We start from the raw sequence: 14052 nt of genomic DNA, 5'->3' as shown, positions 1-14052 counted from the left end.
GCTGTCTTATATCATAATTTTCGTTCTGTACGACTGCCCGGCCGGGCCCCGGATTTTGACATGTGACCGCGCCTTTACTTTGAGGAACGATACACTTACTAAAATTATCAAATATGTAATAAATCCATCCATCCATCCTTTCATTTATTGTCATTCTGTACCATTCTTCTTCATTCAGAGCAATCCATTCACTGTTGTTTTATTGTACATAATGTTTGTACATCAGCAGACTACTTTTTCTGACAGCCCTTCTTCCTTCATGCGCCTATTCACTCATCACTCACTCACTCACTCACTCACTCACTCACTCACTCACTCATCCATCCATCCATCCATCCATTCCTTCATTATCCTTCCCTAAGAGGGGGCCATGTCAGCAGTAATGATGGCTGTTATGTTGTTTTCCCTGCACCGTTGGGACCTAGCAGACCAAACACCTCCCAGGACTCTATCCCCAGGGCTAGTTGGCTTAGGGCAGTTCTAAGAGTCCCTCTTGCATGGCAAACATGAACTGCATCCGATTCAAAGATTTGACAACTTTACATATGACTTCCATTGATGCAGTTTTGAAGCCACGGCAATTTTATGTCTAAGCCTCACAGAGCTCAATCAACCTCAAAAATTTTTTGCCAAAACTAGTTCCCAATCTCTCACTTACAGATACCTCAGAAGAACCACAGTAGAACATGAGAAAATACCAGTGGCACTGCACAGCAGTAACTATGATAACACAGAAATATATAATAGTGCAATAAAGAAATACAGCTTTCTACAAGAAGTGAAATAGCTAGACATTACAGTCCCTAAACAAATATATCTATGATACAGATTACTAGTATGTTTACTGTGTAACCTGTAAGTGTAACAAGCAGTAAGCTGAGGCTGGGTCACTTAGGGTCAATGGGGCAGTCTATTGCAAAATGGGTGGAATTCTTTTTGGGGAGGGGGTCTTGTTCTTTGTCGTTAGTCTCTAAGAACGTGGGTTTAGAAGCTGAAATTCGGTCTAGGTATGCTTTATATATCTACCAACAACAATTCATTATAATTTTTTTGCATACTCTCCCTTAAACCTGTATAATTTGGGACTTTTGACTGTTATCTATGCCGAATAGTGAAGTTTACTTACCTCGTAGCAATGACTCATCAGTAAGGAATGCAGAGAGCAACAGCCAATAGGCATAAAGCTTTCAAGATGGTAGGGCAGTTGTAATCTTGTTGCTGATTGGGTGCTGGACTAATTGGATTAATACATTGAACACCTGCTGGTAGGGTAGTTGCAATCTTCTTGCTGATTGGGTGCTGGACTAATTGGATTAATACTAGTACATTGAATACCTGCTCAGGCTATAGCATATTGACAGCTGCATTTAATTGTTTTTAGTACGTTTGTCACACTTTCTTGCAATGTGGGGCGTAAACTTTTTTAATCTTGAAAATCAACAGTTTGCATCAGGCAAATATAAGTCCTTACCAATGATGTATAGGATATTAGCTACTACATGTAGTATCCAACGGTATCCAACTGTTATGTTTTTAGTTATACATGTGTATCACTTCATATCATATATATATAGATGAAAAACAATATTTTTCTTTGTGTTTCTCACTCTACGCCTGCCACTTCATTAAACGTATTCAACTTTGGGAACCAAACGACCTGATGACCTCTGTAATCTCCAAGCAGATACCAAGTATTTTCGAGCAGATACAAAGTGGCTTGGCCTCTAAGCAGATATAGGGTGGCATGGATCCTGTCAATCTACGTGTTCCAACAGCAAAGGGCATTGGAATATTCCATTGCTGCATGGGGGTATAGACTGTCGGAACATTTCACATTTTGAACAGGGGTGACTTAAGAACAATCCATTTGTGTGGGAGGGGGACTTTTGGTATGAGGAATGTGGTGAAGCCATACTGTACTACGTTTGCTCCTGAGCAAATGTCGGCCTTTCTATTTCTTCCTGGATCCTGGCCAATTATTTTTGAAGAATTCTACCGTCCATGCCCCTAAAAGAAGCCTGGTAGAGGCTATCTTGACTTGTCGCCATGCTTTTTGTAAAAAAAAGACCACTTTTCCTAGGTTCTCTGTCTGCCTGGCTACCAAAACCTCTCCTTGGTTCTGAATGGCATTCACATTGCTTCCAGCACATAATTGGGTGCGGCATTTCATTTGTATATTCAATTCAGTAAGTAATTATGCTTGTATATTCAACCTAACTGTGTTTCTTTGTTATAGGCAACATGCGGATCCGATGTAACATTTGATCTGTTCAGGGATATTGTGCTTTGGAAAGAAACTGGCACTGACGACCAAACAGACAAGACTACTTTGACTTTAACTTTAGGGGTGGGGTGGTTTATGCGATGGTAGGAAAAAGAATAAATGTAGTTGTCCACTGTGGAAAATAAAACAAGTATGATCTTAAAGCTTTAAAGCTACTTGGATATCTCTAGAAATGTGGGTTTCTCCCTTGTCTCAAAATCACCTTTGTTTTAGTTTCCTTTACGTCGACCAGTCCTTGTAGACAGCTGTTGACCTTTGACCTCATGTGTGTACTTACCTTTGACATTGAAGATGGCTGTCAGCAAGTGTACTTTAAACCTTTAACATTCAAGATGGCTGACAGCAAGTGTACTTACCGATTTCTCAGCAGCAGCGGACTCAAAGTATCCAACATATGCCTTGGAGCCATGACTTTTGGGGAACACCAGGTAGGTTAACGATAGTTTAGGATGTGCCACATAGAATGATTGAGAAATCATATCCGAAATGGCACTTATGTGGTAGCAATAATCATCTGAGTTTAGCGAAGTCTACCTGGGTTTATGAACCATGTCACGTTAAGGGGCGTGTCATCTGGTCTATCTGGTCTAACGTTAATTACCGACATGTAAAATGAGAGTTCTCCAAGCATAAAAAATCAAATCGTTTTTTGGAGACGATTGCTTTGTGATACCGTGTAATGTACTTTAGAGGGGTATTAAACGTTGTATGACCATGGTGCATGGTGTAAGAGCGTTCCTGTGGTCCATTCGTTCGCCATTGTTTTAGTTTTGTCTCCCACCCCCTAAGTTCAAGGCCCCTCCCCCTAAAACATCACGATCCGTTGCGTTCCGGCTCATCAGGCCTGTGCACCACGAAACAAGCAAATTAACCCATTTAGAAATCAATCAACTTGGCCGAGTCATGACCGTCGTCATGTTTTTATTTCATGTACATGTAACAGCTACTGGATGTGCGGCCAGGGCAGTGTGACGAGGCTACGGCTCACGCCATCATGGACAGGTTTGCTGAGCTGGGAGGGAACTTCATAGACACAGCAGACGCCTATCAGTATGGAGTGTCTGAGGAGTATGTGGGCAGCTGGCTGTCCATGTGAGTTATTTACAGATCATGCTGAAGTTTAGACCTTGCTTGGTGGACACTACTGTAGCAAATTCCAGTAAAACTTGCATTGAAAGTGATGATACATTTCAGATATGTACTTGTATAGCTGTAAGAGATGAGCAATTTTAGCCAAATAGTTTTTTTTAATTTTTCATCTAATTTTTTTTCAGATAGTTGACAGTACCAGTATTCATACCGCCCAATTTATCTAAGGTTGTTGTACAATTCTAAAATAAAACAGCAAAATAATAATAAGATTGAAATAATAAAGAAGACTATACATCTTCTTGACTTGACTTGATGTTTGTTGCAACATGCTACATAAAAAAACATAAACATTTGTATAGGAAACAGAGGGATAAATTTATCATAGCCACCAAGGTATGGAACAACATGGACCCAACTCAGCAGGACCCAAACAAGCGTGGCCTCAGCAGACATCATATCCTGAATTCCATAGACGGGAGCCTCAGAAGGCTGCAGACAGATTATGTGGATCTCTATCAGGTGGGGGAAGAGGCTATAAAAGCATATTAAACATTAAAGGCACAATCCTGTATCACATGCTGGGTGGCATGGCTCAACAAGACTGCTTCTTGTAAACTTAATAGATTTCCTTAAGCTTGTAGTTTGAGTTTCAAGACTTTTTTTACATTATGAGAAATCACACCAAAGGCTGTGATGCAGTGTCGTACACAAGTGCCAACATGCTAGTTATGAATACAGATGTAGGAAAAGGGAAATGTATCCTTTTTGTTTAGGAAAGAGCGGGAGAAATTTGCCATTGCAAGGTGTGTGGACCCATGGACCCCACATACAAGGACCCAAACCAGTTAAGACTGAGCAGGCATCACATTAAATAATTTTTTTATTACGGACTCCATTGACAAAAGTCTGAAATGACTTCAGACTGTAACATGTAAATCTCTAAAAGGTGTGCAATGCATTGCTGGAAAAGTAAACAAATCAATTTTTTTTCAGAAACATCCGATCAAAAGAAAAGACACGAAGCATACTGTGTCCACTGAAGACCACCAAATCATGACATCAGTAGAAGACGATTCACCGTAAAACATTGTGTGGCTTTTTTCATTTTCAAAAGTGAAGATAATTGTTCACAAAATTGTTCACAACAAGGAACCAGGGATATATAAAGCAATAAAAATAAAAAGGTTGTAGTTGATTAAAGAAAAAGTTCATATCAAGTAAAAATCACGTTGCCATGATACTTCAATCAATATCATAATTGAAATCTTCGATACTGCATACAGGAGAATTATCCATGAATGTTATTTCTACCACAGATCCACTGTTGGGATTATGGTACGCCCCTAGAGGAGACCATGACAGCCCTGAATGACCTGGTGCGAGCTGGGAAGGTGCGCTACATCGGTGCGAGTAACGTGACGGGCTGGCAGCTACAGAAGATCGTGGAATTCGGAAGGACCATGGGGCTGAACAAATGGATCACTCTACAGGTTTGTCCTTTGAATCTGAATCGAACAGTTTGTATGAAGATCCTTACCATATGTTAGCAGTGGACAAGAGTACATTTACCCTTCCAGAATGTCAAAAATTGTAATGTACATCACCTTGATAAAATGTTCCTCTTCACCTTTGTGTCCCCCATGCAGGTCCAGTACAGCCTGCTGTGCAGGTCTACTGAGTGGGAGTTGGTGGAGATCTGTAGGAGTGAGGGGCTGGGCTTGTTGCCATGGAGCCCACTTAAAGGGTCAGTCAACTTCATTGTTTTAGAATTGTTTATTGCGACCTCTTCTCCAAGAGCTACGTATAGTACAAAATGGAACAAAGACATAGAAGCACTGATAACAGTATTACACACTATAGCCACAAAGCTCCTAAAAGTTCTAGGTTTGACTAGATTCCTGTCTCGGAGTTCAATTGCCTGTGACTGGGTATTACCTTAGAAGGTAGAGGTCAAAGCAGAAGTTCTGTTATCGAAACAGAACAAATCATATTGACAAATCCTACTCCTGCCTCCCAGAGGATGGCTGGCTGGAAAGTTCACCCGTGACATGACGGCCGCTCCTGCTGGCACACGCGTGGGCTGGGCCTCGGAGAAGGAGGGACGAAAGGGGGAGGATGATCCTGACTTCCAGCAGTATGCTAACAATGAAAATTTCTGGGCCCTGGACGAAGTCTTAAAACGTGTGGCGAAGGAGCAAGGTACAGAGTTTCATATGACAGAGCAGAGTTATAGTATGGCCTTCAATTTCACAGCCAAATAAGTGTGATAAACTAGATACATGTATATGTTGATGAATGAGCAAATAAAGCAGTTAAAAAGATAAAACATATAACCATTTTTTCAATTATACATTGTCAATGACAAAATACTTCTAGATCTAGATCTGTTGAGTATGACTATAGCAAAATCTCATTAAAAGGTCCCCATACTTGTTACATATGCTGTACTATCTATGGCAGTTTAGTCTAGCAGGCGATTTTCGCGTCTCTGGTGACTTCTTGTGTGGCTTGAAAGTCTGGCCTTGGTTTTGCCAACCCTGCTACATACACTGCATGTGTGCTGTGTAGTTAGGGGTACAGTTTGCACTGCAGCCTTTTGCAGACTCCGTTTCTCTGCTGCAGCTTCTCCCCTTCTCTTGCCTGCATCCAGAACACCATTCTGCACAACTCGGTGCCAGGCCGTTCTGTCCTCAGCCTGGCTAGTGAGCTTCCCAGGTGTCTGTTGAGATGTCATCTGTCTCTTTCAAATATCCTTGAAACGTTGAGATAGGAGTGATGGTGTACTATATACTGTAGCCTTTATTCAAGTAATATTTCTTCCAACCTTAATAGTTCTTCTACCTGAGGCTGAACATGTGTTTGATCTCCATCTCCAGGTAAAAGTGTAGCCCAGGTGTCTCTCCGCTGGCTGCTGCAGAAGGACGTGGTGTCGTCTGTCATCATCGGGGTGAAAACTCTGCAGCAGCTGGAGGACAACATGGGGGCTGCAGCTGGCTGGGAGCTCACGCAGCAGCAGGTAAGGGACTGTACGCTTAGCGTAGTCCTTTGGAGAAACAGTATACTTTACATGTGCTTGGTACTTTAGATAACAAAGTATACATGCATATAGATGGATAGAAAAATGCAACAGGTGAACTTAGCTTCTGAATGTTGTTTGATGTTTGGTTATACATGTACTGTACATGTAAACCTTTCGTTTTACAGTGGACCATATTGATGTATGTACGTATGGGCTTGGTAATTTGCTGATGCTTAGCTCTGATGTGGCTGCATACAATATGCATATACATGTATGTCACTTGTAACGTGTACTGAGTGTTGTCTGTATGACCAGATGGCTGACCTAGATGCGGCCAGTGCTGTGGAGATTCCCTACCCGTATTCGCTGGTCTGGAGGGCCAACAAGGCAACTGGCAGACAGAGGCCGTAGATCGCGTTAATGGACAACAATTTCCAGACCTGTGCTGTCTTGTCTGGATCACGGAAACCATTGAGCGAAGTCTACCTGGGTTTATGAAACATGTCATGTTAAGGGGCGTGTCTTCTGGTCTATCTGGTCTAACGTTAATTACCGACATGTAAAATGAGAGTTCTCCAAGCATGAAAAATCGTTTTTTTGGAGACGATTGCTTTGTGATACCGTGTGGTGTACTTTAGAGGTGTATTAAACGTTGTATGGCCATGGTGCATGGTGTAAGAGCGTTCCTGTGGTCCATTCGTTCGCCATTGTTTTAGCTTTGTTTTTGTTTGTTACGTAGGCCATTGACGATTATCGTTATGGATATCTGTGATTTGAAACAAAAATTAAACAGCCTTGTCTCACAATGCCAATGGTTACAGAAAGCTGTGTTGAGAAAAGCAGCCGCAAGACAAGGGTGATAGACATTTTGTACCCCCCCCCCCCAAGTTCGAGGCACCTCCCCCTGAAAAAATCTTGATCCGTTGCGTTCCGGCTCATCAGGCCTGTGCACAACGAAACAAGCAAATGAACCCATTAAGAAATCAATCAACTTGGCCGAGTTCGTCGTCATGGTTTTTATTTCATATACATGCAACAGCTACAGGATGTGCGGCCAGGGCAGTGTGACGAGGCTACGGCTCACGCCATCATGGACAGGTTTGCTGAGCTGGGAGGGAACTTCATAGACACAGCAGACGCCTATCAGTATGGAGTGTCTGAGGAATATGGGGGCAGCTGGCTGTCCATGTGAGTTATTTATAGATCATGCTGAAGTTTCGACCTTGCTTGGTGGGCTAAGCCCCAGGACTCTAGTGTAGCAAATTTCAGTAAAACTTGCATTGAAAGTGATGATACATTTCAGATATGTACTTGTATAGCTGTAAGAGATGAGCAATTTTAGCCAAATAGTTTTTGTTTTAATTTTGCATCTAATTTTTTTTTCAGATAGTTGACAGTACCAGTATTCATACCGCCTATCTTATCTAAGGTTGTTGTACAATTCTACATTAAAATAAAAACAGCAAAATAATAATAAGATTGAAATAATAAAGAAGACTGTACATCTTCTTGACTTGATGGATGTTGCAACATGCTACATAAAAAATATAAACATGTTGTATAGGAAACAGAGGGATAAATTTATCATAGCCACCAAGGTATGGAACAACATGGATCCAACTCAGCAGGACCCAAACAAGCGTGGCCTCAGCAGACATCATATTCTGAATTCCATCGACGGGAGCCTCAGAAGGCTGCAGACAGACACATGCATATAGATGGATAGAAAAATGCAACAGGTGAACTTAGCTTCTGAATGTTGTTTGATGTTTGGTTATACATGTACATGTAAATCTTTCGTTTTACAGTAGAACGTATTGATGTATGTACGTATGGGCTTGGTAATTTGCTACAACATACAGCTCTAATGTGGCTGCTTACAAAAGAAACTTGCATATACATGTATGTCACTTGTAACGTGTACTGAGTGTTGTCTGTATGACCAGATGGCTGACCTAGATGCGGCCAGTGCTGTGGAGATTCCCTACCCGTATGAGCGGGTCCGGAGTGCCGCAGCTGGCAGACAGAGGCCGTAGAACGGACAACACCTTCCTAGTCTGTGAAGTCTTGTCTGGATCACGGAGACCATTGAGTGACCAAAATTGAATTTAGATCAACAATCATTAGACAGTCTAGCTGTTTTGAATAGGTTATGATGAAATCATTACATACAAGCTAAACATGATAATATGATTATATTTACACTGGACTTTGCTATAATCTTTTTGCTATGAAAGAGCTAAAATAATATGAAGCTAAAGATCTAACTCGTCTAACTTGCTATATGCATTTTAGTGCCATACATGTACTTATGAATTATAACAGGTACATACAAATGACAACTCTTAATGTCAATACAACATATCAACATGTGATATCTCTATTATAGGGACAATAGCCCTCATATGTACCAAGCAATTTATTTTAGTAATTGTCACAGTCGGTTAAACACTGTAATCACGGAATTTCCTCCTCAACTATGCAAATTAAGTCTTCATTTGCATAATTTACATTTGATTATGTATATCTCTCTATAAGGTACCTACATACCAAAATGATAAAAATACGTTGTTCCTTTCTGGACTTATCCGATTTAAAAGATTTCGCCAGAAACTCCCCTGCAGTTCCAGGACAAGATTCTAGGGGGACAAAACCCACACCACTTATTCCTGACAGGAAAAGCTATTTGTCACCAAAAATCCAAGACCATAGCATGTTCAGGACAAAAGATACAAAAGCAGGAAGTTCTGCTGCAGTACCAAGGTCAGCCACCAGGAGGCCCAAATTTGACCTTGACCTTTGCCTTCCTGTGACCTACTAACAAACCAAATATCATCACAATTCATTAAGGCATTCTGAAGTTATGCTGACTACAAATGTGCGGAAACACAAACACACACAAACAAACATAGACAGACGCACACACAGACACACTAAAACAATACCTCCATTTTTCATGGAGGTAAAAGCAACTTACGCATTATCACGTCTAACGTTTACCACAGTGTATGGAGAGATTTTATGCAGCGTCACTGCTTGATTTAATATGTTACTAATTGTCTAAATGGTTCCATATCTGGCCCGCTAACGGTAACACGTTACCAAGGCCTCTCCTTGGTGCTGAATAAACATTCACATTGTTTCCACTAAATTCCAGTATTACATGACTAGTGTGGTGTTTCATTTGTATATCTCATGTATACGATTCTGCCTGTGTTAAACCGAATTTTGTTTCTGTGTTATAGACAGACACCCTGCGGATGTAATAATTGGTCTATTTAGGGACACTGTGCTGTGTAAAGAAAACGCCCCGTGAACTCGACGAGTAACCCATTGAACTGACAAGACTACGTACTAATTGGGGGGTGTGATTTAGAAATCGTGTAATTGTATAGAAGGAATGTGACCTTTCCATTCAGGTAAATAAAACACATACGATCTTAGCTACAGAGTGTTGATGGCGGACTTATCACTAGAAGTGCTTGCCCCTTGTATTATTTTCGAAATCCTCCACATGTTACGTTTGGTAAACCCCTTTGGTCAGTTTTAAGTCGACCATTCCTGACAGCTGGTGACCTTTGACATTCAAGATGGCTCTCAGCAAGTGTACTTACCGATTTCTCGGCGGTAGCGGACTCAAAGTGTCTAACATATGCCTTGGAGCCATGACTTTTGGGGAACACCAGGTAGGTTAATGATAGTTTAGGACATACTCCATAGAATTATTGAGAAATCATATCCGAAACGACAGTACTTGCGGCGTAGCAGTAGTCACCGACCTGTAGCTATCGCGAAGTCTAACACAGTTACTCGTACATGTAGTATCAAAGTTCAAGGCCTAGCTGCCCATGGGGTACAGGTCGATTCGCCCCGTGTCACTTTCGCCCCGTCTTTTTACTACCAGATCGCCCCATGTTTAAGTGACCTGAACTATGTTTTATTCATTTATTTTTCTTACGCTAGAAGCAGGTTATGGGAACACGTTTGTAAAGTGCTATGTATCAAATTATGGGGGTTCTTTTAATTTAAACAATAAACTTAGGTTATAGTTAAGTGTCATGATTTTTATTGCCTGTACAGGATGGGCGACCAGGGCAGTGTGACGAGGCTACAGCTCACGCCATCATGGACAGGTTTGCTGAACTGGGAGGGAACTTCATAGACACAGCAGATGTCTATCAGTATGGGGTGTCTGAGGAATATGTGGGCAGTTGGCTGTCCATGTGAGTTACTAGTATTTAAAGATCATGCTGAAGTGTGACCTTGCTGGCCCATGGTTACCTTGCTTGGTGGGTTCATCCACAGAACTCTAGACTAGCGTAGCAACAAAACTTGTGTACACTAGACTAGTGTAGCAATTGAACATTGAAAGTGATGATACTTTTAGATATTGTACATGTACTATAATAAATAGAAAAGCATATATTATGACACTACATGTATCATTGTTGTGTTTAGGAAAGAGCGGGAGAAATTTGTCATTGCCACAAAGGTGTGTGGACCCATGGACCCTACGTACAAGGACCCTAACCAGCTAGGACTGAGCAGGCATCACATTATGGACTCCATTGACAAAAGTCTGAAAAGGCTACAGACTGATTATGTGGATCTCTACCAGGTATGCAATGCATTGCTAGCAGATATAAATCAATCAACCAATCAAGTTTTTTTTTTGGAAACATACAATCAAAAGAAATGGAGAATACTGTGTCCATTGAATGTCACATGACATCAGTAAAAAATGATTCACTATAAAGCACTGGGTGACTTTTCTTTTTTTTGAGCCTAGATAATTGTTCAGAAAGTTTAGAACCAGAGGTATAAAAGAATAAAAAGAAACAGGTTGTAGTTGATTTAAGAAAAATTTCATATAAAGTAAAAAATATGTTGGCATGATACTTAAAGAATAATTGAAATCTTCGAGTACTGCATGCAGGAGAATTATCCATGAATGTGATGTCTACCACAGATCCACTGTTGGGATGATGGTACACCCCTAGAGGAGATGATGACAGCCCTGAATGACCTGGTGAGAGCTGGGAAGGTACGTTACATCGGTGCGAGTAACGTGACGGGCTGGCAGCTACAGAAGATTGTGGACCTCGGAAGGACCATGGGGCTGAACAAATGGATCACTCTGCAGGTTCGTCCTCTGAATCTGAACATCTTGTATGAAGGTCCTTACCATAATGTTACCATAAAACAAGGGTTCGTTTTCCTTTCTAGTATGTCAAAGTAAGTGTACAAATATATATATAATTGAAGATAAAGACATGGACAGTGACTCTGATTGCTGGTGCATCTTACTATAGTATGTTTCATAAGTACATGTATATGTTAGACAATGACCCCAAGGTCTACATTCATTGCTTGTAAGAGAAAATGGTCCTCTTCCCCTGTGTCTCCCATCCAGGCCCAGTACAACCTGCTGTGCAGGTCTACTGAGTGGGAGTTGATGGAGATCTGCAGGAGGGAGGGGCTGGGCTTGTTGCCATGGAGCCCACTTAAAGGGTGAGTCAACTTTATAGGAATTGTTTAGTGCAAAATCTTGCCTGAGAACTAAATGAAACTAAAAAAAACAATAAGAACATTTAACAAAAAGATAGAAACACTGATAACAATATTACAGAACAATAGCCACAAAGATAACTCCTAAATCTACTAAGATTGGCTTCTTTTTCTGAGACACAACACTAGCTTTAAGACTACAAATTCCTGTCTTAAAGTTGAAGGTAGAGGTCAAACTTAACATAATTGACAAAATAGACTATATTCAGAAACTAAACAAAAACAGTTACATGTACCGTATACTGCATAAATCCTTTAGTTAAATTCTGCACCTACCTCCCCCCCCTCAGAGGATGGCTGGCTGGAAAGTTCACCCGTGACATGACTGCCGTTCCCACTGACACACGCGTGGGCTGGGCCTCGGAGAAGGCAGCACGAAAGAATCAGGCTACTCCTGACTACCAGCAGTATGCTAACAACGACAAGTTCTGGGCCCTGGACGAAGTCTTAAAACGTGTGGCAAAGGAGCAAGGTACAGAGTTTCGTATCATTGGGCAGTTATATTATGGCCTTCAATTTTACAGCCACATGTGATAAACTAGTACAAATGTAGATAGATGTATGTGTTGATGAATGAACAGATAGAATAGTACAATACTGTTTTTTTACTTCTACGTTAATGGCAAAATATGCGGTAAGAGATCATAGCTAAATGTCATATTTATAACAAAAGTATATTTCCTCTACTAGACAACAACAATCCTTATTATCTATTGAGTATGACTATGATGAAGTGTCATTACTACTGTTAGTAAGTTATATGCTGTGTACATGTACATGCACATGTATACTGTATCTTCAATTCAGTTCAATCTGCTTTTTTGTTCCAACTTTAGTAATTCCTCAGGTGTTTGATCTCCCCCCCCCCCACGGTAAAAGTGTAGCCCAGGTGTCTCTCCGCTGGCTGCTGCAGAAGGACGTGGTGTCGTCTGTCATCATCGGGGTGAAAACTCTGCAGCAGCTGGAGGACAACATGGGGGCTGCAGCTGGCTGGGAGCTCACGCAGCAGCAGGTAGGGGAGTGTACACTTAGTGTAGTACTCTATTCCTTTGGAGAAACAGTTTCTCCCTTTCTATGAATGAATGAATATGTGCTCAGTGTATTTTGGACAACAAAGCGTACATGTATGTAGATGGGTGGACAAATGCAACACAACTTAGCTTCTGGAAGTTGTTTGATATTTGGTCATTTTGTTTACAAAACATGTACATACATTTCATTTGGTTTATTGTGTAGCATATATCACACTTATTGGCTTGGTAACTAGCAGGATATAGCTAAAATGTGTGTTTGCATAGAAATCAATTGTGTCTGTACAGTAAACAAACTTCCTCATAAACGCACAATACCTACATGTAGTACAGGGCATCATGGGGCAGTAATAGATACCTAGAAATATGTCCAACTTGACTTGCACTTGGCTGCATGTGCAGGTTCTGTGTCATGCCCTAACTTGAGTAATGTGCCTGCATAAAAAACTTGCTTATACATGTGTGTCACTTCTAACATGTACTGAGTGTTCTGTCTGTATGTTGTGATGACCAGATGGATGACCTAGATGCAGCCAGTGCTGTGGAGATCCCCTACCCGTATGAGATGGTTGGAAGGGCCAACAAGGCAGCTGGCAGACTGAGGCCGTAGAACGGACAACTTCCAGACCTGTGCTGTCTTGTTTGTGGCAGGGTTGTAGATTCCCTTAAGGCCACCTTTCCACTGGACCATTGTGAGACCATAATTGAATAGAATATTATGACCTATGACTTCAAAATTGGAATATATATGATCTATGATAGGTATGATTTGAAAGATGTAAAACACACAAAATTTACAAAATACAGTTCTTTATCAATGCCATTCTTTTGAACCAATTCTATCAAAGTTATGGCTTGTTTGTTTAATCTAGACAATCATGTTTTCTGATATTTTCATGATTGATTGGCGATAAGTAGACAGTCTATTATACTGTCTGTTTTAAATATATCATGATGAAATGATTACATAGCACTAAATTAGTCCATTTGTGTCCCGCTCTTGTTCTTGACCTTGAGGCTCACACCTGCCTAAATATTACATATGTAATACTTCATAC

General features: G+C 40.9%; 2 protein-coding genes across 4 annotated transcripts; both read left to right on the top strand.

Moving 5' to 3' along the window:
• Window positions 1-2576: 2576 nt before the first annotated feature.
• On the top strand, window positions 2577-8745 carry LOC109479941 (uncharacterized oxidoreductase YajO-like). 3 transcript variants are annotated; one of them, XM_019782018.1, is made up of 8 exons: window positions 2577-2712; window positions 3228-3376; window positions 3736-3895; window positions 4693-4866; window positions 5023-5120; window positions 5394-5575; window positions 6253-6392; window positions 8342-8745. In XM_019782018.1, the coding sequence occupies exons 1-8, from the start codon at window positions 2617-2619 to the stop codon at window positions 8429-8431; spliced, it is 1089 nt and encodes a 362-aa protein (XP_019637577.1). In that variant the 5' UTR covers window positions 2577-2616; the 3' UTR covers window positions 8432-8745. The 3 variants fall into 3 exon arrangements, with proteins under 3 accessions (XP_019637577.1, XP_019637578.1, XP_019637576.1); XM_019782019.1 differs by lacking the exon at window positions 8342-8745 and adding an exon at window positions 6711-7139 and having other exon boundaries at window positions 3234-3376; XM_019782017.1 differs by lacking the exon at window positions 8342-8745 and adding an exon at window positions 6711-7138.
• A 1213-nt stretch (window positions 8746-9958) lies between these two features.
• LOC109479942 (uncharacterized oxidoreductase YajO-like) lies at window positions 9959-14032 on the top strand. Its single transcript, XM_019782020.1, has 8 exons — window positions 9959-10081; window positions 10476-10618; window positions 10854-11013; window positions 11365-11538; window positions 11809-11906; window positions 12254-12434; window positions 12835-12975; window positions 13509-14032. Exons 1-8 carry the CDS (start codon window positions 9986-9988, stop codon window positions 13602-13604), a joined length of 1089 nt encoding a protein of 362 aa, XP_019637579.1. The 5' UTR covers window positions 9959-9985; the 3' UTR covers window positions 13605-14032.
• Window positions 14033-14052: the final 20 nt, after the last annotated feature.

Source organism: Branchiostoma belcheri, unplaced genomic scaffold (genome assembly GCF_001625305.1).
Source record: "Branchiostoma belcheri isolate BF01 breed outbred unplaced genomic scaffold, Haploidv18h27 scaffold5, whole genome shotgun sequence".
Taxonomy (NCBI): Eukaryota; Metazoa; Chordata; class Leptocardii; order Amphioxiformes; family Branchiostomatidae; genus Branchiostoma; species Branchiostoma belcheri.
The sequence above is the reverse complement of the archived record's forward strand: the minus strand, read 5'-3'. Positions and strand labels throughout refer to the sequence as shown.